The sequence below is a fragment of the Lissotriton helveticus genome, chromosome 8, assembly GCF_964261635.1.
Source record: "Lissotriton helveticus chromosome 8, aLisHel1.1, whole genome shotgun sequence".
In the NCBI taxonomy this organism is placed as follows: domain Eukaryota; kingdom Metazoa; phylum Chordata; class Amphibia; order Caudata; family Salamandridae; genus Lissotriton; species Lissotriton helveticus.
In genome coordinates, this window is record NC_136069.1 from 1393276505 (window position 1) to 1393299947 (window position 23443).

General features: G+C 42.5%; 1 protein-coding gene across 2 annotated transcripts in view; it reads right to left on the minus strand.

The window, feature by feature from the left end:
* The window catches only part of LIPI (lipase I), a 212519-nt gene that overhangs the window by 98998 nt on the left and 90078 nt on the right, over positions 1–23443 (minus strand). For both annotated transcript variants that reach the window (XR_013599967.1, XM_078658347.1), the window contains exons 3-4: positions 22020–22128; positions 10667–10768 (exon numbers count right to left, since the gene is read on the minus strand). Coding sequence is in view for 1 of the 2 variants with exons in the window: in XM_078658347.1 (XP_078514473.1) it covers positions 10667–10768; positions 22020–22128 (211 nt within the window). In the remaining variant the exon portion in view is untranslated. The remainder of the gene's footprint in view (positions 1–10666; positions 10769–22019; positions 22129–23443) is intronic.

Genomic DNA, 23443 nt, shown 5'->3' on the forward strand with positions numbered 1-23443 from the left:
TGAACTCTGATCTTGTGCATAGTGCTCATGCTTCTGCCAAAGATGTCTTCGAAAACTTATTTGAACAGTGGGATGCGCCACTTGGTACGTAAATGTTTGTTTTCAGTACAAAATAGCATAAAGTGCATTATTGTCGCCTGACCGCAGAATTCACGGTCACAAAGGTCATCATAGTTGATATAACTGTCGGAGAAATTGGCAATAAGCATTTTAATAGGCAGAATGTCCAGCGGGAATTTTAGATATAAAGTGCGAGGTGCGTCGGGGCTGATGTCATCCAGGAACTGTCCCTGCCCAGGGCGTGCTCTGTGTGCAAATATTTGTATTTGAAAATTAAAATGCACGCTAGGCCAGAGTGAGCCTTAAGTTTTGTATTTAGCAATGCTTCTTTGACCGTGATGTGAGCTGGTGCCAATCAGAGATGCTCAAAGCCGAGACTCTTTAGGCATTTACTTGCCTAGTTTGTCCAGGGAATCTGATGGATTCTTCCTACCACAGACACTTCGAGCATTGCTCTCAGGTATGCATGGCTGTCCATGGCGATTGTAATTTCAGTGCACCCAGAACAGGACCGGGGCTAGTGCTGTGAGATCCAGGAAGGAGCGGTGTGCCAGGGATCAGGGGCAGCAGCCATCTCAAAAAACAATTTCCCACCTTTTGGAGGTATTTGCTGTCATTCTACTCCATAATTCTGCACCGTAAATTGATGCTGCCACTGCTCTTTGCTTGCATACCTGAAGTACAACCCTCAATGGCTGGCAGCCGATCTTGTGCTTTACTCCTCAAAATGACGTTGGCAGACCGTTGTAGGGTGCCAGCTGCCTTGTCAAAGGGGCCGTGCCAGGACAGTTTGTTATTAAAGTAAATCCCCGGGTAGGGGTATTTCTTGACAATTTTGAGTACTTGACCAGATGATCCCATTGGCATTATTTTGCCTTTTGGTTATTGATAAGGAGGTATTTGAGGAAGCAGTGGCTTTCATAGCTGCCTTGTCGCCTGTGGAGCTTATTTTGTGTGTGGGATAGTACTACTGCATCATCTGCAAACAGGAGGAAAACTATTTTGTGTTACCTAGCTTCGGTACCTTTTGTGTGCCCTTGCTCTTCCATTTGTTAATTCTTTCTCTTCTTTCTTTCTTTCTCTTAATTCTCTTAATTAAGTCTCTAATTTCTTGTTTCCATTATTTCACTTTACTTTCCTGCTCTCATTTGTTTCCCTTATTCCATGTTTCTTTTTTTTGTTTCTTACACCGTCTCTTGTTGCTGCCCTTATAGCCATCCCTCATTCTGTCATTTCTTCCTTTGTTCTTCCTCTGTTTCTTGATCTTGCTTTTCAGCTTTCTTTCCTTGGGTCATTCTTCTTTTGTGCCTTCTTTCCACCTTCTTTTGTGCATTCTACTCTCCTGTCTTCTTGCTCCTCACCCCATTTGCCTCTCTCTTTTTCCTTTGCCATTTTAATAATTTCTCATTGTCACCATGTTTGGCTTCTTCAGCACCCTTTGCCCTCACTCCACAACTGTGTCTTGGTAGTTATTTGCCCGATATTGATGAGTTTCTGTTTCTGACCTGTGATGACCTGTGTTCCACAGGTCAAATTTTGGAAGCGCCATCTGGCCCAGGGGCACCCATGCTTAAGTTGAAATAGGAGGGGCTTCAGTACTCTTTAGCTCCAACCATTTCATCATTCAGGAATACTCCAAGTTGGGCCGGGGGCCTTTGCGGCCCTACTGACCTTTACATGTGGGCTGTTGGTTATTAGACTTAGCAGTGGCATTCAGAAAGCTGTTTAACAGGAAAGTATTCATTTACAAGTTAACTGAAGGAGACGGGTACGAAGCAAAGAAAGAGTCCTGCACCACTTATCTTTAGAAATGCACACATTTTAACCACATTGTGCAACAAACATATTAAAATGTGACAAAAGCTTTTCAAAATTCAGAAAAGTGAATTCCATTAACGTATGGAAGCTTTTTACAATAGAGCGTCAGATTATATCACTGCATTTAACGGCATTTTGTGAAAGGGGTAGTTCTAAAACATGAATTTGAAAAGATTCATGCCTTTCCAGCCGTGACAACAATGTCATTAGCAGGGCTGGACTGGGAACCCAAAGCAGCCCAGGCAAATTTTGTTAGACCCGCCCCTGTAGTTAGACAGAATGACCACTCCAATGAGGGTTGAGGGTGGGGAGGTATGGGGGTCTCCACTCAAGAAAAATGAGCAAAAATAGAACTTTCGGCAACACATTTTTCACTATATATTTAATTAAAATCATTTTTAAAGCTTAGTGCATGCATGTGTGGCCGGGTACATGTAAGAGCAGTGGGGCAGGGTGGGGACAGGGCAGGGGGGAGTTGACAGGAGACAGGATAGGGAAAATAAAAAACTTTTTTTTTAAAAACCACTTACCTTGCGCTCATGACAACACCTACTCAGTGATGAAGCGAGCGCAAGGTAAGTGGTTTTATTTATTTTTTTATTTTATTTTCCCTATCCCGTTGTCTGTCATCTTCCCCCACTCCGCCCACCTCACTGCTCCTACCTGTACTGGCCGCACCTGAGTTAGGGATCTCCTTAGAGTGCACCAGGGAGGATTCAACAATCTTTGTTGGGGCTCTTGAATGATTCCCTCTCTATTACCCTCCAACAGTGCCCCTCAATTCCCGATAGCCCATGCCTCATATGTATTTCATTTGATTTATAACACCTTTCATAACAGTGTAGGGTACTGGAGCACTTTATATCACAAACAAAGACAGAGACAAAGAATCACAAGTGTGTAATTGATTGTATAGAAAATGTTACATACAACAAAGGGGGTTAAGTTCAAGTTCAAGTTTAACATTTGTATAGCGCACTACTCACCCAGAGGGTCTCAAGGCGCTTGAGGGAGGGGGGGTACTTTACTTATCGGATATCCAAGTTTTTAGTTGTTTTCTAAAGGAGAGGTGGTTCTGTGTAAGGCGAAGGTGGGTAGGGAGAGAATTCCAGGTTTTGGCCGCTAGGTAGGAGAAGGATCTTCCCCCCATGGTGGATCTATGGATGCGTGGGATTGCGGCGAGGGCTTGATTGGATGATCGTAGTTGACGGGTGGGGGTGTAAAAGGACAGGCGCGTGTTGAGGCATTCGGGTCCAAGGTCGTAGAGGGCTTTGTGTGCGTGGGTGAGGAGACGGAACGTTATTCTCTTGTTGACGGGGAGCCAGTGGAGGTCTTTCAGGTGACTGGAGATGTGAGCTTGGCAGGGGATGTCTAGTATGAGTCTGGCTGAGGCGTTTTGGATGCGTTGGAGTTTTTTCTGTAGTTTGGCTGTGGTTCCGGCGTATAGGGTGTTTCCGTAGTCCAGTCGGCTTGTGACCAGTGCGTGGGTGACAGTCTTTCTTGTTTCGGTGGGGATCCAACGGAAGATTTTTTTGAGCATGCGTAAGATGTTGAAGCATGATGATGAGATGGCGTTGACTTGTCTGGTCATCAAGAGGGAGGAGTCCAGGATGAAGCCCAGGTTACGTGCATGGTCCGTAGCTGTGGGTGCGTTTCCCAGGGCCGGTGGCCACCATGAGTCGTCCCAGGCGGAGGGGGATGAACCTAAGATGAGGACTTCCGTTTTGTCCGAGTTCAGTTTTAAACGGCTGTTCTTCATCCACTCGGCTACTTCTTTCATCCCTTCATGTAGGTTGGTTTTGGCGGTGTTTGGGTCTTTGGTGAGGGAGAGGATCAGTTGGGTGTCGTCTGCGTAGGAGATGATGTTGAGGTTGTGTTGGCGTGCGATGGATGCGAGGGGACTCATGTATACGTTGAAGAGGGTGGGACTGAGTGATGATCCTTGAGGTACGCCGCAAATTACATCGGTTACAAAGTGTAGGATTCATGTCCTACACAATGGTGGGCCTTTTTTTTAGGGTGCGTGGTCTGGAGAAGCACAAACCCAGGATTCAGAGAATAACACAGTGGTTAGGGTTGGCTTTACTATTATAAATGTATATCTACGCAAACAAACCCTTTTTAGGAACATTTGGATAATGAAAGACTTGGGGAAAAAAACATAACTTTCTAACCTGTACCATGTAATTTTCATGCAGCTCTTTGATGACAGTTTGTAGCACACTGTGCTAGATTATGGCTGTAACTTTTGAGCTGCGCAGTAACAAAGTTACGTCCCTGGAAGAGAGTCTGTACAAAGGGTTAACAAGAGTGAAGTGCTCACCAAACTCTTGAATTGGCATGCAGATACTGGAAATATTTTGTACTGGGCATGTGGAAGTATGCAATATCTGGGCATGTGGAAGCAGAGACTACATTTAAGTGGTCATATGGTTTGCTAGCAATGCTTGTTACATGAAGATTTCACAATACCGTTTATTCGGTACGATGATGCACGAAATGTATATTAGTGAGCAGGTATAGGCTGACAACATCAGAGCATGTGAAAGCTGCCAATACATGTCATTTGGCGTTTGGGCACACACACACAACCACACAAAATCTATTAAGGACAATGCCATTATTTACATTATTGGGCTAACATATAGAATCACCTTAGTAGAGTAATAGTCTTACAATCAGATCATCCTCTAACTAATGAGATTGTACCAGTATGTTTTAAACAGTACAATTCCTTTATTATCTCATTTTTTGAGCTTGGAATCAACCACAAACCAATTTACGTACTTTGGAATTCCTACTAGGTCATAAACAATATGACAACCCTGATGTAGTAGTAGTAGTATTGCACTTAATTTAAGCTTGAAGGCCATACAAGTATAATATTTAAAACCTAGGACCATACAATACTCTAATAGTTGTTCTCAGGGTTACCATCTAAAATGCAAAAAGTAAACATGATTCCATTTAAAATTACATCGTCAGATTAAATATCAAGTATCAACCTAATTTAGAAGTATAAAAATAGCAGCAAAATTCCAGTTGTTGGCACCTGTCTCCTATTAACAGTTATTTAGAAAAATCAAAATTAAGTACTGCACAGTTTTCTAAGTGGATCCTTGAATAAACAGAAATTAGATAGAGTACGATTATGCAGTGTGTGCTTGCTCTTAACATATATAATTAAGGGTTGCTAGGGGGCAACCCTTTTTATTCTATTTTCCATACCACCTGTAGAAAACAAGAAACGGCACACACAATCGATTCCTTTAGGTCACTTTTCAGAATTCTTAATGCCTCCCAGAAGAGCCTCACACCCTCCAGTTTACACACTGCAAAAATCAATTTCTTATGAGGAAGTGAATAGCTCGGGCAAAAAAAGAATAAGTGTTCTTCTGTTTCCTTTGCCGACGGGCAGTAAGGACAATGATTTGGAGAGCTGCCTGATTTGTCCCACTTAGATGAAAATGATCTTAGTGGTAAAACACTGCATCTAAACTGTACATATAAACGTTTTGCTTGGAAGGGATACGTTCTGGCCATATATGTTTCATAGTTGGGGGAACATTTATGACTCAGGATCTGCCATGTTATACTCCCATCTGTTTGGTTGGTCCAAGTCTGTACCATGACAGTTTCCCAATGAACATTTTTCAGTTTCTGAGTAACACCTTTGTCAATTTCTTCTGGAGAGTTCCATAGTTCCCCCATTTTGACCATTTCACACTGCTTCTTGACATGTTTTAACTGAGTGGTACAAATTTGTCTATCACAGGAAATTAATTCTGCTGGGGATTCTCTACAGTGAATCTACTCTAGGATTGTCAAAAACTGCACCCAATTTAACAATAGTTTTAGGGAAGATACCAAAGGAATGCAATTTAATGCTAAGTCCAGCCTCAGGGGAATGAGGGAAGTAATCAAAGGTAAATTAAAGAGAGCCCTGATTAATTTATTTTCTGCCAGTGAGAGGACGGTTGCATCACCATAGCCCCATATCTCTGCCCCATAGTTGGCTGCTACCACCACCGTGGCTCTGTCTATTTTAAGGGCAGGAGACACTGAGCTCCCTGAAGTGGCCTTATACTTCCTCCCATTTAACAATGCTCTCTGATTAAGAGTGGCTTTGCTCTTCCCCATTTGCGGACACCAGTTCAAGGTGTCTGTCAATCTTACTCCCAAGTAATCAAACTTTTTGACCTGTTCTATTGGGGAGCCTTCCATAGTCATCCTGCCTCTGAAGGACCCATGGGGGTGTATTGCCATATATTTAGGTTTCAATTAATTTAATTCTAAGGCCCTGTTTGTACAAAAGGCAGCAAAGGAATCCAGCTCCGTCTGTAGGCCAAGGGGTACTTGAGATAAGTAGAGTATTATCAGCCAACAACGAGGAGCGGGACAGGTACTCCAGTGATCTTGGGTGCATCATGCTTCCATTCAGACAACCCTGGTGTACTTTTGGAAATCATGTTTCCACCTCCCACCAAACTCTGAAGAAACACAAATTACTTTTTGGAAATGCCACTGTATTAAACATTATGTTTTCATTAGGTCTAGCTTGACAGCAGAGTTGTCTGCAAGACTTATTGATGCAAATGTTTTAAAATATACATAAAGTGGGTTTTGGCTCCAATCAGAAGAGTATTACTCTCTCACTGACTGTTTGGTGTATCCTTCCACCTGTTTGGTGTATCCTTTCACCTTTCCTGGAGTGCTTTCTTTGGAATGCACGAGGAACTATTTTACATCTGAAATCATTGCTCTGTTTGTCACATTTCATTTTTCCACTCCTATATTCATTCTAGAAAGAGATCAACCATGTTTTAATACTTTCTTCAGCACTGGTAAGGCCAGTAGGTCAGGCTTTAACGATATAAACAGCAACTGTGCATGCAACGCTTGGTATATTAAATCCAAACCTATTGATTTTGACAATGCTTGGTATTTTTGGAATGGTTGGGCAAAGGGGGATGGGCAACATTGCTCCAAATTAAAAATCGTTCAGCTTGGAAAGAATTTGGTTATCTAATGCTGTCATACAATAGTACAATAATTTGAAAGAAATTTGTGGGGAAATGAACCAAAATAGACATAAAGGAGAGGATGAAAAATAAAAGGGAAGGGGCAATCGCTTTCTGTTATTCACACAATTGCTAAGTGGCATAAATGTATAACAAACACTAGCACAGCCAGTAGGTCTGATGTTAGAAACAGACCTACTGGCTTTACCAATGCTTTTCCCCTTTGTAAATGTCCTCATTGAAAGAGTGCCACCTGGGCATGCATGCCTTCAAAGAATATGCTTCATAAAACTTTATTACAAAACCAACGAAAAGATGACCACCCTTGATTCCATAAGGGCTCAATAATTTCCTTTCTCCACTTTAGGGTAGCCTATACCTTCTTGCTCAGCTTGTCAACTTCTTCAAGTTCTCGTGCAATAATTATGCTGACTATGCACTGATCTTCAAAAAACTAAAGAGTCATATAATAGAACATATGGCTTTCATAACTGTCTCCTGGCAATAGGCCAATCTGTGCTAAAGTATCTTAAATCTAACTCAGTCAAAATTGAAATTCTTGCCTGCAGAAGTTAGCAGAACTAAGACGGCCAACAATCACATCAAGGCAGAAGAAAAAAAATTGGAGTCGTTATGGATTCCAGCCTCTCACTCAAAACCAGAGTTCACAAAGTGACCAGAGATGATTTCTTTACAATGAGGTCACTTCAACATACCTTCCCTTACCTAAGCCTTTCGGACAATATTTAAGTATCAATATCTCTGTTGCCATTTCTTGACAATGCAAATTATCTCTGAATTGGAAATTCAAAAAAACGAATAGGTAATCTACTTAGAATCCAGAATTAAGCTTACAAATAAGTTCTAAACGGATGTATGACGTTACAACGCATACTTTTAGAACGCCTACCTTTACAACGCATTTTTTACACCGCAACATCCATTACAACGCACACCATTACAACGCATACCATTACAACGAATACTTTAAAACTACCTTTACAACGCATTCCACTACAACGCATAGTACATTTACAACGCATACCATTACAACGCATTACACTACATTGCATATAAGGTAAGTGTTGAATAATGTAGGGGTTAAAATTACTGTTCTAACTCCAGGGGGTGCAACAGTAGGGTAAGTGTTGGATAGTGAAGGGGTTAAAATTACTATTCTAACTCCAGGGGGTGCAACAGTAGGGTAAGTGTTGGATGGTAAGTTATGCGTTGTAATGGTATGCGTTGTAATGACTGTGTTGTAATGGTATGCGTTGTAGTGGTGTGCGTTGTAGTGTCATGCGTTGTAATGACTGCGTTGTAAATGCATGCGTTGTAATGGATTTTGCGTTGTAAAAGTTTCGTTGTAATGGTAGTGCGTTGTAAAAATTGCGTTGTAAACGTTGTATAGCGTTCTAAATCTGAGGAGACAGGATAACATTACCCATGCCATCAAAGCCTTAGGCTGGCTACACGTAACAATAAGAATATCCTACAAAACACTCCGTATCTCACATTAGGTGATTCATGGGACCATTTAATTGCATTGTAAACTCACAATCTAATCAGAAATCCAAAAACTAACATGGCTCCACTCCTGATCATTTCCCCATTTACAAAACCATGTATTAGGTAGCTCCTTCACTTACAAACATCTCTGGAACAAACATCCAAGAAAAAGAAGAATCATCAGCAGTTATCTAGAATACAGAAAGGTAATTTACAGTTGGCTAATCATGGGCCAGCAAACGAGATGCTATGCTTTGTACACGCCACAAGCAAGCTACACATAATACCCTTTGCGTATTCTGCTCGATGTGCAAGACACTGCTCAATTCCCTAACACTAAGTCTGGAGCACTTCTCTGGACCTCATGCCTTACATGAAAACATGTCAATCTTATTCTACACGTCAACATTTCTTCCAACTATGTATAGCAAATGAGGTAGCTACCACAAGGCATTTTGGAGCTGCATCAAGATATAGGAAGTTTCTCCCGAAAATGTACAAAACAATATACCATTCATGTTCTAATCCTTGATAAATCCTCATAAAGACACTAGAATGTTATGATATATTATTTAAAAACAAAGAACCAGGTTTGGATAAACTCGAATTTCAGAGGGCTATACCCGTTCCCCATGTTAGTAAAATAACTGTATTTCATCCCAATAACAGAGATATGTTTTGGTTGTATGAGCATAACTGGGAACAGGAAAAATAAAATACTGGAGTCCTTACTTTTTATTACTGCATATTTGACATGGCCAATACTAACATTCCTACTAGTGACCATCCACACTTATTTCTGCTCTTGTCACACTGAACCTTTTCTCTCACCATAATACTTTCACAAATTCCACTTCATGAATATACTCAAAGTGAAGAACCAACTTGTAATGTAATACAGGTCTTTTCCTCTATTGTTAACAACCTAGAAGGGGCTTATACCGGTTAGCCTTGTACAGCCATTAATCTTGCAAATCACTTACAATGCTCAATTTTCTGTAGTCTTGCCTTTTCAGCATACTCTCAGCATACACTCACTATAAATCCACACCCATGTCTTCTAGCTATGCACCATTCAACACTAAGCTCCCAGATGTGATTCTACACCTAATTTCTAACTCCTCCCAACATGGGTTCCTCCTTCTTCATCACTATAATTCTTACTCTTTTCACCTTCCTACCCAAACATATTATTCTTAGAAATAAACACTTCACTCCAACATATGCACACCATGTATTTCTAACTCGACTATAGAGGGAATCATCTGAGGTTTTTTAAACTGTGGCACCAAGTGACCAATATAAGAAACTAACTTCCACTTTCAGGCAAGAGATGATCAAGGAAGTGGTGCTCTGGTATTCTTTGAGGCTACCTACTAAGAAATATGGATAGGAACACAGTATGGTCATCAGTAGGCCATATCCTATATTATGGATATTAAAGAACACTTTCACCATTTCATCTGCTTCTTTTATTGGTGTTTCTGGTACCCTGGAAAGATGATACCATGTAACGCTGGCTATAGTTTTCCACATGACAATAATGCTCTTTGGACTAAGGGCAAATATCACCACTCACTAGAAATATTCTATTTACCTTCCAATTCCACCTTGCATTGAAGATCTTGAGCCCCACTATCTACACTTTTTACCTTCAAAACTATATGATAGTTCATGCCCCTGATCTCACTTACCCTTACTACTTACAGTCTCCTGTAATCAGAAAGAAAGCAAGTACTCCAGGATACACCCCCACACAGATGTATGAGAAGCAGAGACATGGATATTCTAAAAACATGACGAGCACATGCACACATGCTGAGGACATAGAAAGATGGGAGCACTAAAAGACTGAGGGGTACACCCCCGTGGAAACATATGAACACTTGGCGCGCACATTGATATCGCTCATATACACAGGGGACCACAACCACAAGTCAGACATATGCACATTAGGTGCTCATACAAATGAAGAATGTATATCCCAAGAGCTTATAAACACATGGGAGAACATGGCAGTACAGGGTATACTGGCCCCTGAAGTGCACCGCAAGGGGAGCAAGAACCTGCACTCAGGTTCATGGAAAACACACAGACATATGCAGAACACCACTGAACATGGGAGGTTAACCAACACTTAAAGAGCATAACAGCACATTGGGGGCATACTTATAAATACACAGAGCACAGGGCCATGTGGGGAGCACCCCAACAATCATATGGTAGAAAGCAATGCTACGCTAAAATTGTGTCTTTACCATCAATGTCTGTATGTATGACATCAACAAATAGTGCATCTGAGGGATCCAATCTCTCATCTGGTGGTTTTCCACTGAATAAAGGTCCTGCAGGATCAAGGCCTAGATATGAAGAGAAGGTTTTAGAGCAGTGATGATTAGTAATCCAAACAAATACAAGTCATTACCACGTGTACATGTTGATGTTCACAGAGAGTATTCCCAGACATTTGTCTCCACTATTTGATTTTGTGAATTCTTTACCACCTTCTTTAGTTGTTCAGATTCACTTTCATTTATTAATCTGTCAGTGGCAGAATCAGGAGAAAAAACACAGCTTTTAGAAGTCCTCCAAACCTTTGCGACTGCAATCCACTATGAAGTTGTAAGCATGTTTATCTTTCTGGGTTTAAATAGTCCTTTTCAAAGTGTTTGTGATCACAGGTCCTGTAGCAGAAAACTGTCAACCATGATAAAATCAGTGAGCTAATACATGGCTAAAACGTATATTTATCTGTTGTAGAAGGAATTGTCCCAAGAGAGAGCCCATCATTTAAATAGTGGTGCAGATGCATTCAATCTTTTTTGCAGATTCCACAGAGACTTTTACAAGACAGAAGGCAGCATTGTCCCTTTGTACCAAGATGAAGTACATTTCTCCTAAGACCACCTTTTGAGCTAAGGTATGCTAGGTGATCTAAGGAGTTGAATTTTAGCACGCTGATCTCTGGCCATTGTCTACCCGTTTTCCCATACTCAGTATCTTCCCACTTTTCCATTCCCAGCCCTTATTCCCCACAATTCGGTACAGGAAATGTAAAATAAAAAAATCCACTTGGAATACACTATGTGAAATCCCATATCATATTTTGCTGAGACTCAATGGCCATAGGCAGTTGTATTCTTGATTAGTTCCTTTAGGGCTCGATAGAATGTAAACATTAACATCTCTAAGTTGCCTATGCATGGCAGGTCTGGGAAAGCTGACTCAAGTTTTCTTAACATTTCCAGGGAACCTCTCCTGAAGGACAGCAGCTAGATAAACCTTATTAAGACTTCGAAACACTTCAAGACACCTCCATTTTGAGTCTGCAGGAGGAGCTAGTTGGTGGTACCTACCATACACACACTTCACTATACAACACTACCAACTCCCAATGCTTACTTCACTTCATCTCGTCCACTCTCAAGGTGGTTGTGTTCCCGGTGACAGTAGGAGCAGACAGCAGTACCTTTGTGGCCATATTGCTCTTAGCCTGCCCCATACATGTTGCTTTCTTCCCTTTGAGAACCTTGGACGCCAGGGACACTGCCCATCCTACCCATATACCCATATGCCTAGACCTCCACCATCTTTCACCTTCCCCTTGTAATCTCAACACCAAACTCATAAGCCAGCTGCTACACTCAACAATGTTTTACAGACAACCACCTCCATCCTGAACCCATGTGCTGCACAAATGCAAACTACAAAATTCACCTACACCTACACCACCACCATACGCCTATACTACCACATTCGCCCACATCACCGTCTACAGAGGACATCAACAAAAAGAGGGAGACTTTGTAATCACAAAATAGCTCTGCAAATCTCCAACATCAACTCTAATTGGCAAGCATAAATTCACTGGAACAGTCACAAAACATTCTTCCACTGACTGGTGTTCTCTCTTTTTCTTATTGCAACACCTTCTTCAATGAACATAGCTTGTTGCAAGTATTCAGCTAACTTGAATTAACTGTAGAAAACACACAGGTCCTCATTATGAGTGGCCCTGAAAATGTCTGATACCAGCGGTAAGTACATGGATGGGGACAAACGAGGAGAATAAGAGTGGGGCCCAAATGGTTCACTAAGAAATGAGTAATTACCATATAAATCGATCATTTTGTGTTCAATTCACCACATGTTTGTTCATTTTGGTTTAGACTTTCACCCGAAGGTTTTAGCCGCTGAAATCTGCAGGTGAAAGTTAAGAGACCTGCGGTGTTCCCACAGATCTCATAAGTCTGATGGGGCTGGTAACTGCTCCTTACCAGCCCCATTGAAATTAAGAGGCCCCTCAGAATGAGGCCCATAGTGGAGATCTTGGTTTTGCCTAGGGTTTTCAGTTCAGTGCTTAATTTGAGCCTGTGGTTTTCAGTGATCGGTACCAGTACTTAATTGTCAACACTGGGGCTTGTAGCAGTCTGCCACTTGGTGACAATGTCTGTCTGATTTAAAGATGAGCACAACAAGAGTTGTTTATTATTCAATATGCATACAAAAATTACTATTGACTGCTGCCCAAGCCATTCTTATAGCTGTGGGGGCCTGGAATAGTCTGATGTGTCACACATGTAGGAGTGTGATGATTAGTAATTGTATTGGTACTGACTTTGGCAGCGATAGGAGGGACGATGTGCAGTGCAAGCTGCGGTGGCCTCCCGACGAGAGCCCTGGCACTTATTGTTTTTTACAAATTAAGCACTGTAACCACCTGGACCTTATTCACACAGGACTCTGGAGGGTCACACCGGGGGGGGGGGGGGCAAGCGCCCCTCCTTGCCCCCCCTGCGGACACCCATGGACTTTAGTAAGTCTAAAAGCCTTCATTTATCAGAAGCTCTACGTTCGGGGTGCCTGCTCTCAATGATCATCGCATCTCTCCCATTTGAGGTATTGATGAGCAAGGCAGGTAACTGGCCCAGGAAATTTTCAGCTCTGAGCCTAGAATGCCCATTAGGATCAATCTGGAAAAGTCACTGTTTTCTCTTAACTGTGCCAACAGTCAGTTTTAGTTGTTCAAATCTAATTTTACAAAATTAAACGAAATCATGAAATTCTTTATTACATTTTGACTCTAGTGTGGATTTATTTGTATAACTAGCCCCAGATTGAGATGTATTTCTTGTTGATGCTGCATTAACAAAATATTAAATAGTGTTGCCAGCTAATGCGGGGAGACGTATCATGACGTGCCAACACCCTGGTGTCAAGGAAATGAGTGTTGACATCTCTGCTGCAGGAAATATATGAAAAGCAGAAACTTGACAAAAGAGTTATTGTTCACAGACTGAATACGTAGGTCCTTGGTGGGAACGTGCAGCCTTAGTCCCACGGTGTTCTGAGAATTCTTTGAAAGCTAGCATGGTCATGCACCGAAATATTTTTAACTTAATGTGAAAATCAGAAAACGACCAACAGGCCGTCCGGAGAGCTTCCAATTGTATTTTTTTTTAATTTTACTTTTTTATACAAACACACACTCGCACCAATGAACATTAACACTTTGGAGCAGGAAAGCAACAGTACAGTGCAACGTACAGAGATTTTAACTGAGGTACAGCCAAAAGGGCAACAAGTATTCATCAGAGTACAGCATGATGTATAATACAGCATTAGGGTTGGCCTGGTGGGGCCACAGTGTTGTCATCCATTTGTTCAAGTTTATAATACTTAATCTATCTGCCCATATCTTATTAAACGTATGCAGGCACCCTCTATTTTTATAAGTAACCTTCTCAGCTCCCATGTGTAGGTCCATTCCCACCCTCCATTCCTGCAGAGATTGTGTCTCAGGTGCTCCCCAATGTTTTGCTATGTCCCTCTTTGCCATCACCAGACCCAAGTTACTAAAAAGATGCTTGGCACGTGGGATGTCTACATCTGTAGGTATGCTGAGAAGCACATATTGGGGTTCAAGTGGGAGGCACACCCCTAGTATCTTGCCCAGTTATGTCAGTATCGTTAGCCAGCATATTTGTATGGTCAGGCAGATAACTATTGTGTGAAGGAAAGACCCATCGCAGGCAGTCAGGAGAATCCGCCCTCCCAATCTTGTCAGTCAAACGCGATCATAGTAAAGAAGATATAAGATTTTAAACTGAATGTGTCGTACGTAGCCTTGATTTAATGGTCACCTCCCTCGGGTGAATTAACGCTGCCTCCAAATCCGTGTCATTCAAATCCCCCACTTCACTTTCCTATTTTCGCCTCAGTGTCTTTATGAAATCAAAGATGTTGTTATTAATTGTTATATATGTATAGGAGACTACTTTTTCTTCTGTGTCTCCCATGAGCAGCCTACCCACCACAGGAGAATATTCAAGTATATTAGAAACTTCCAGGCCGCCTACATTCCAGGCATGACTAATTGGATATATTTGAACTACTCCCATATTCTGGAAAAAGCCTTCAATTTTTACCTGATTGAAGGACTTTGAACAGGAAATACAGGCCAGGTTCTGTTTAGCATGTGGCGAATGTCTGCACTGTTCATCTCTACAAGCACTAAAACACGGGCTTCTCTTTAACCAAATCACTTATTTTTGAATCCCCTAAAGAAATATTCTGAATCTTCAATTACATTGTGTCTCTGAAACATGTGCCGGCTATGCTGGTTCCTTCTACAGATCTCTGTAATAACCTAACAGCTTCTATAATAAGCTAACAGCTTACTTCACCACTAAAATCAGTACAATATGAGAATATTTACTCCTGACACCACCACAGAACTTAAATTCAAGGCCTCAGGGTCTGGTGGCTAAGTGGACTAATCAATCAATCAATCAATCAGAGCACTTGTAACGCGTGCTACTTACCTGTGAGGGTCTCATGGCGCTGAGGGGAGGGGGTGCCGCTACTGCTCGAAGAGCCAGGTCTTTAGGAGTCTTCTGATGGCGAGTAGGTCTTGGGTCTGCCGTAGGTGGGTAGGGAGGGTGTTCCAGGTCTTGGCAGCGAGGTAGGAGTAGGATCTGCCACCGGAGGTTGTTCGTTGGATGCGTGGAACAGCGGCAAGGGCGAGGCTGGCGGAGCAGAGCTGGCGGGTGGGGGTGTAGAAGCTGAGTCTGCTGTTCAGGTTGGCTGGTCCGGCGTTGTGGAGTGCTTTGTGTGCGTGGGTGAGGAGCTTGAAGGTGATCCTCTTGTCGATGGGGAGCCAGTGTAGGTCTCTCGGGTGGGGGGTGATGTGGCTGCGGCGGGGGATGTTGACGATCAGTCGGGCGAAGGCATTTTGGATTTGTTGTAGTCGTGATAGGTGCTTGGCTGGGATTCCTGCGTAGAGTGCGTTGCCGTAGTCCAGTCTGCTGCTGACGAGAGCCTGTGTCACCGTTCTTCTTGTTTTGGTCCGGATCCACTTGTAGATCCTGCGAAGCATGAGGAGGGTGTTGTAGCAGGAGGAGGAGATGGCATTGACCTGTATAGACATGGATAGGGAGGAGTCAAGGATGAATCCTAGGTTGCGTGCATGGTCGGTGGGTGTCGGTGCTGTTTGCAGTGTGGTCGGCCACCAGGAGTCGTCCCAGGCTGAGGGGGTGGGTCCGAGGATGAGTACCTCCGTTTTGTCTGACTTCAGCTTCAGATGGCTGTTCCTCATCCAGTCGGCGACGGCCTTCATTCCCTCGTGGAGGTTGGTTTTGGTGGTGTGCGGGTCCTTGTTGAGGGAGAGGATGAGCTGGGTGTAGTCAGTGTAGGAGATGATATTGTAGTCGTGTTGGTGGGCCACTTGTGCGAGGGGGGCATGTAGACGTTGAACAGCGTGAGGCTGAGGGATGAGCCCTGGGGGACGCTGCAGATGATGTCGGTGGCCTTGGATCAGAAGGGCGGCAGGTGGACGCTCTGGGTTCTGCTGGAGACATTCAAGGGCCTTCTCTTGGATTCCGGCTTCTAGGAGGCGTGTCTTTAGAGTCCGATGGCAGACCGCGTCGAAGGCGGCTGACAGGTCCAGGAGGATGAAGGCTGTTGTTTCGCCGTTGTCTAGTTGGCGCCTGATGTCGTCTGTGGCGGCGATGAGGGCTACTGTAGGCCCTTTGTTAGAACCATGGATACAGGTTCAAATCCCTGTGGGTCCACTTAGCCTTCCATCCTTCTGAGGTTAATAAAATGAGTACCAATGAGGTGGATAACAATAAACATTTGTTATTCAGCACCAAGATACCCTTGTGTGCATGTGCACTTTACAAATACACGTTATGTTATAACGTCTCTCTGGTCAATTGCTGAGAGTGGAAGGCCGAAGGGTTTTGCATCCTCTCAAGTCTGTCTTAAAAAAATATATATATATGTAACTGTATCTTCCTCAACAAAGTTGATATTTTGCACTGTAGTTTGAAGGGATCATCTCTTGGTGTCTGTACAAAGTCTAATCCATGAACAAGAACCTTTTTTTCATTTGCCGTGAATGCCTGTCCGGCACGTTCACTATTAGGTTCTCTTTGTTGTGTTGGTGTTCCTTGTTCTGCTCCTTGTTTGATTTGGATTTCCTTCAGCCAATTGCACACATGGTTGTAGTCTTTTTTGACACATTCTGCCTCTTAACCGTTATTCCTCACAATCTACTATTTGCATCACACAAGAGATAAGGGCACAATCTCACGCCATGGCAAATACCAGACAGTGAAATTAAAAGGCCTCTTGGAAAGACCCCCTTGCAGGGCCCACTGGGTATTGCAATGCTCATCCAGCGATGAGCAAAAATCAATGATGAAGCATGCCACCTTGGTGGGTATGGGTTTATTCATCCTGTAAAGGATACCTTCAGTGACCATATGAGTTTGTTTAGACAGCCACAAATTGAGGCAAATTGGCTCAGCGGAACGACACACCCATTTCTTTGATTTGCTAAACTTATAGTTGAAGGGCAATATTTTCTTAGCTTTCTGGGCTTTAAAGTGGCTTTATATTTTCCTCACTTGATTGAGCAGTTCGTTCTCACCTCTGTTGGCTTGACCTAAGAAGGAGCTCCCTCCCATAGAGAGAGGTTTTTTTCTTCAAAGCAAGGCATCATGATTTGTTGGAGGGTGGTGGATCAAAGGCTGCAACTAGAGCAGAGGGTCTGAAATGTTTGTTGAGTTTGTATGGTTCCTTGCTGTGCTCCTGCACACTCAACGCAGAGCTTTGTAAGTGATCCCATGAGAGACTGGGAACCGGCAATGTAGATTCAAGAGGATTGGATAATATGATCTCCAGATTACACATGTAGGAGCATTCTGGGCGTTGAGTTACGTACCTGTAATAATTTGTTACAGATCTATTTTGTTGATCCTCTCTAAGGTTGATTCATATATTTCAGGTGCAAGACTACAAGTGAAGCTATGGATTGATCTCCGTGGGGGAAGCCTAGGTAAGAAAACATCTGTCTGAGCACATTGATAGACAGTTTCCCTACAGCACCTGCTTGGGGTTTCGGAGCGAGATCTGCATTTACAATGGTTTCCAGGCTTTTTTACTGTGTTCTTCAAGGGCATGATATGTCCAAAGCTTGTGGTACAGGTTGGAATTTCTTGTATGGGTGGTCAGTTTCCGCATCCGAGGATTGTTGCTTGATTTGAGCTGAGTTTTAGCTAGTTAGCCATCATTGAGTTTTGTCTGTGTTTAAACAAGATGCCAGTTTCTAAGGAATTGTATTATTGGGGACGTAAAACTAGAGGATGATCTGAGCTGGGCACCATCTGCATAATTGAAGCAGGTAAGACCAAAGAAATAAATCAGTCCATTCAGAGGTCTGAGGTACACTTTGGAAGGGAGTAGGGAGATGATCGAGTCCGCAGGAGCGCGAGCACCAGTGCCCAGGTGGTAGGGCTCAGGGGTGGCATTAACATTTTTCCTTCCCTCTCTTGCTGCTTTCATCACCAATCTCACCATACCTTGTTGTATTCAGGCAATGTCCCTCACAAACTCAAATATGTCATCCTACAAGCACTGATATGTAGTAAGATGACAGTCACTATATACATACCAATAAATCATTTCCTTCTAAAAAGGATCAAAAGTATTCAACTGCTGCAGGGATCATAGGAGATTTGTGACTCCTAAGATGAGCTGTTCTGTAAGTTGCCTTGTACTTTTGATATTTAATGAATTTTCCTTGTTTAAATCACTCTAGTTGAAAAAAAATAGAAGCGGCATCAAGAATCCAAATTAACCTATGTTGATAGCCTACAAACGTAATTTGCTTTGTATGGAGTACATGGATCATGAAGCAGGAGTGTTGACACCCTAAAGTGTTGTTGATTTGAGAGATGTATATACTTGCTTTTAGGGTTACACTATTTCTGTCTTGGCTTTAAATGACAATTTCTGTGATTTCTTAACTTGATAAACCAAATTGACTGTCACATCAATAGAGTTTGAAACCATATGACAAAATATTTGGCTTTGAGACAATCTAAGCATTTTAGAAAAGTTTTTTATTCTGACACTGTATTACCAGAAAAGTTGTTTAGAACTTTTTTATTAGTTATATAATTTCCTTTCTGGACAGCGTCAAAAAACTTTCCTAGCTTTATTATTGGTTACTCGGAGCAGAAACAGCCTATTTAAATTTTCTCCAAAATGAATTTTGTATTTTTGGAAAGTAAAAAAGCATGTTAAATAAACAAAGGAAACAAAAAAAACATATTTTCAGTATTTTTTATACAAAACTAATTTGGGTCTGCAAATTTTTATTAACTACTGTCCCATCTCAAGTTTTCCCAGCATTGCAAAAGAGCTCTAAATAGTAGTGACGAAAAACCTCTCACTGTAGATGGAGAGTAACAACCTGTTAAAAGACCACCTAACGTGGTTCTGGTATGGTCGGCAATAGCAACAGCCTTACGTAACATCTAAAATTAACTGCTCACCACCTTTAATCAGGCCCAGGTCTTCACTCTGATTCCTTAGAATCATTACATGGTTTAGGCATCACTGATCAAAATGGTTCCTTTATTTACTTGATAAACATAGACTAGTAGTCTTAATGGTGTTGCCCTTTTCTGGCTCAGATCATTTTTGTAGCATGGTACCCAGAAATTCAAGCGTGGCTCCTACATAGAAATTACCAGTGTTGTCTCTTGTGCTCCACAGCAATCTGCACATTTTCTGGCCCTGTTCACAGTTTGCATGATCTTCTTCACCCCTATCACATTGGACACTTCGCGCATGCAGAAGACATCCAGATATATCAACAACTTGAAGCTCGACATGGCAATCTTCAAAAAAAGCCAATTGGTTGAAGGACATGCAACAATGGATAAAATGCAACGGGCTCTACATTGAGCATGAGAAAACAGACATTCTGATCCAGGATCCAGGAATTTTGTCTCCCCTAATAGTTTCATGTCCAGGACAATACTTCCCTAAAAACGATTCTGAAAACAAAAAAGTTAGATATTTCGTTCAACAATGACCCTTTCTTTATGCTCAAGCTAATGCATTCGCAAAACATGGATTCTAAACACCTTTGACTAAAGTATGGAATTCTCATTCTACTAGCCTTCCCTTTAAAAAATGTCCCTGTTTTGTGCAGTGGGTAACGCATGACTATATTATTGCTATTAGACAGCACAACAGGCTGCCTAATTGCAAAATTGTAATAGTCATTATGGCACTGTCTACAGTGGCAATATGGGACAACATTGGCTTGAAGTGATTACTTGTGACTGAAATGAATCCAATGATGCCACCCATCCTTTTATTTCTAAGTGAGACGATCAACGTGCCACAGGTATGCCCAAACATGGGTCAGTGATCAGTGATTCATTGGATCCAAGCAGTACCTCCCTTGCAACAAGTCCAACACCAGTCTGGGTTGGTTGTGTTGTTGTCTACAGGTTACCCAAACTGGCAGTTTGGGCAGGACTGTTCCCATTGGAGCAGAACCAAGGCTGTTATATATATATATGACTGGCACTGGTTTTGATCGGCACAGAGAGCAAATGGAATGTACTGTGACCAGAGTAATTACCAATGGCGGAGATTTGTTCAGGCATTCCACCAGTCACTTATTTGTTTTCCTAGATTAAGGTGATGTGATCTAAGCAGGATTGCCAAAGAAAGCTCTTGTGTATCTTTCAGCCCTTGATATCCTTAAACTAAGATGGTAAGACATCTAGTCTAGCCTCAGAATAATTCACAGGTTACCGATCAAGAAAGAAGCCAGTTCAATACCAATCTTGGTCTGAGGTTTAGAATAAAAGTTACCAATGCCATTTCCAATGCTTGGCCCCCAAGTCCCTGTATGGCAACGGATCTTGCAATGCTTTCCAGCCTTGTAATCCCTCCAAGAATGTGAGATCATTAATTATGCGTGTTATCTGAAACTATAGATACACGTTATACATGGCAGCTCACTCTATACGCAGGATTCTACTGTGCACAACAGTCTTCCTATGCAGGTACGGTTCGAAAAGGCTAATCAACATGACGCATGTCCTAGGCTACATGCAAGCATTCCACCCATCACTTTTTGTGTATTTGGTGTCACGCTCTTATTAGCCACAGGTATGCTCAGACACGGGTGCTGTACTCACTGTGCCACTGGAACCAAGCTGAACCTGACTAAAGAGGCTCAAATATTTCGAAACTGGTCTTGAGTTGCTTGTGTTCTGGTTCAGACAGGCCCCGGCTTTGTAATTCTGGCTGGCCTGTTCTTATTGGAGTAGAATGAAGGCTGATTTGCATGTGGTACAAAAGGGGGTGGTGATGGACGGAGCATCTGAACCAATCAAACACTCACACCCAGTCAAGAGATCTGGGTTTAATCCATCACCGTTGGATCCATCGGGCTGGACTGTTCCCATGAGGCACAGGGTCAGACTGATTTGCATATGGCCGTGTCTGAACTGGGGTAGCAGAGTGGGCTAAAGAATGGTGATGGATTAAACCCAGATCTGTTGCCTGGGTGTGAGTGTTTGATTGGTTCAGATGTCCGTCCATCACCACCCCCTTTTGTACCGCTTTGATTTGCATGTGACCTGATTTAATCTGAGGTGGCACGGTGGGCAAACAATGCTAGGTTGGAATGCTACCGGAGGTGCCAGTGGTTAGACTATTTGCAATCATTCCTCCCATTACGTTTGTGTTTTGACATCACAACATTAGTCCATTTTCTCACAAGTGAAAACCTATAGCGATTATTTTGGACCATGGAGCAGTAAAACTATTTTATGGGTGTGCTGACATGAGCCTCCTTAACCTATCTGTGATGACAATTTCTTTTTTTTAAATAAATGTTATGTTTAAAAGCACAGTGGAATCAAAACATAGCAATGAGGCAATACAACAGTTGCGGTCCAAGTTATATTCAAGCCTTCAGTGGGTGGGTTTATAATAAGGAATCGATGGATTAGGGTACAGCTTGTGTTTGTTGTTATCAGTTACATAGAGAAATGGCAGATTTACAGAGCGACTATATGAGCGCTTCCTCAGTCCGGGGCATCTGCATCGACCTGTGTACAAATGTTTCTATACATTTGCTTCTAACTTTCTATGTCTTATCTCAATTTAGAGTCAGTTTCAGCAGTAGACATGTGCTCCTCTTCCGCCATCATTTTTTTACTTGTTAAACAATTTTACATTGCCCTCACTGTATACAAGTTTGTATTGATGTTACTAGCACAAGCCTCTTACCTGTTATCCTTCCAAGTTTCCCATTGTACATACTTCCTACAAATCCAGCTATGTGAGCACCAAGACTGACGCCGACCATATAAATAGATTCGAGAGAAGCCCCTTCTATCTGCAAAATAGATACAAATCATTTTAGTAATTAAAAGGCTTAAGTCATGAACCAAACAATTTTCGAGTTAGTTCTCAGATCTATTTACGGATTCCATATTTGTTTATTTTTACTTTTGGTTGTGGTTTCTTTACTTTGGACATAGTCATTATATGATGCCAGATGTTGGAATATTTTTCTTTTCATTTTGAAACCCATAGATTATAAATATAACTCGAGGCAGGGTGGAGGAATGCACGCGAAGGACAGACTGTATTTATGGTGAACATCTCAACCCCCACATGAAATCCTATAATTATCATACATGTATACAAATAATCTAATATTGCTTTAAATACTCTGTCTGACGTCAAGGTCTTTATGTGTTAGCTCAGTGGTGCACCAGTGCCACAAAGCCAACATATGGGCTTGGAGATGGGCCCATTCACTGGAAGCAACTCAATCCATCGCATCCTGCTGCACATGCAAAGGGGTGCACCGCTTTTCCACTGCTGTGAGCAAGAGGATAAATCCAAAATACAATGATGGTTGTACCTCGGGTAAGGAGGTAAAGCAACAAGACAGAGAGGATGACTGTGGAAGGGGTTTACTTCCCCTTTGGCCTATCACTCCCCTAATCGCATTGCCTGTGTCCTCTTCTGACCCTGTCCACTTCTCTCCTGCCTGGCAAACTCTTCAACCCCAGCCCAGTGGTGCCACCCCAACAGATAAATTGCCTGCAATGTGTTCTTCCCTGGTCTGGCGCTCTTCTGTTTGTGCCGACTTAGCTATGCTGGAGGATAACTGACTACCCCTCGGTTTTGAGTAACACTGGGCAAAGCACTACACTATGCTCGCGTAGTTTGCGAAGTTTCCGCTACTTCGCACTACACTAATTGCACGTAGCACAGTGCAAACACGCATAGCGTAGCGTAGTGCCAGCAGTCATTTTTTGCTTGCTCGTGGTCCTCAACGTCAAGTTGGTGACCACGATTCAGAAAAGGGGGTGGTGATGGACAGAGTATCTGAGTTAATCAGAACACTCCTATCCAGTCAACAGATCAGGGCTTGATCCATCACCGTTTTTTAGCTCACTGCACCATCCCAGTTCAGAACCTGGCTATATGCAAATTAGTCTGTCCCTGGCCCAGTGCATCATAGGAACAGGGCAGACCAAACTACCAAGCCAATTCTTTACTGGAAAGGAAACAAGTTTCCGGGGACCGGTTTCTGGCATTACAGCCGTCTTCGGCCCGGCTTGCTTGAATCCTGATGGTGCAGTGAGCAAGGGACTCATGTCTGAGCATACCCTTCCACACTTGTAGTTGGTGACCAC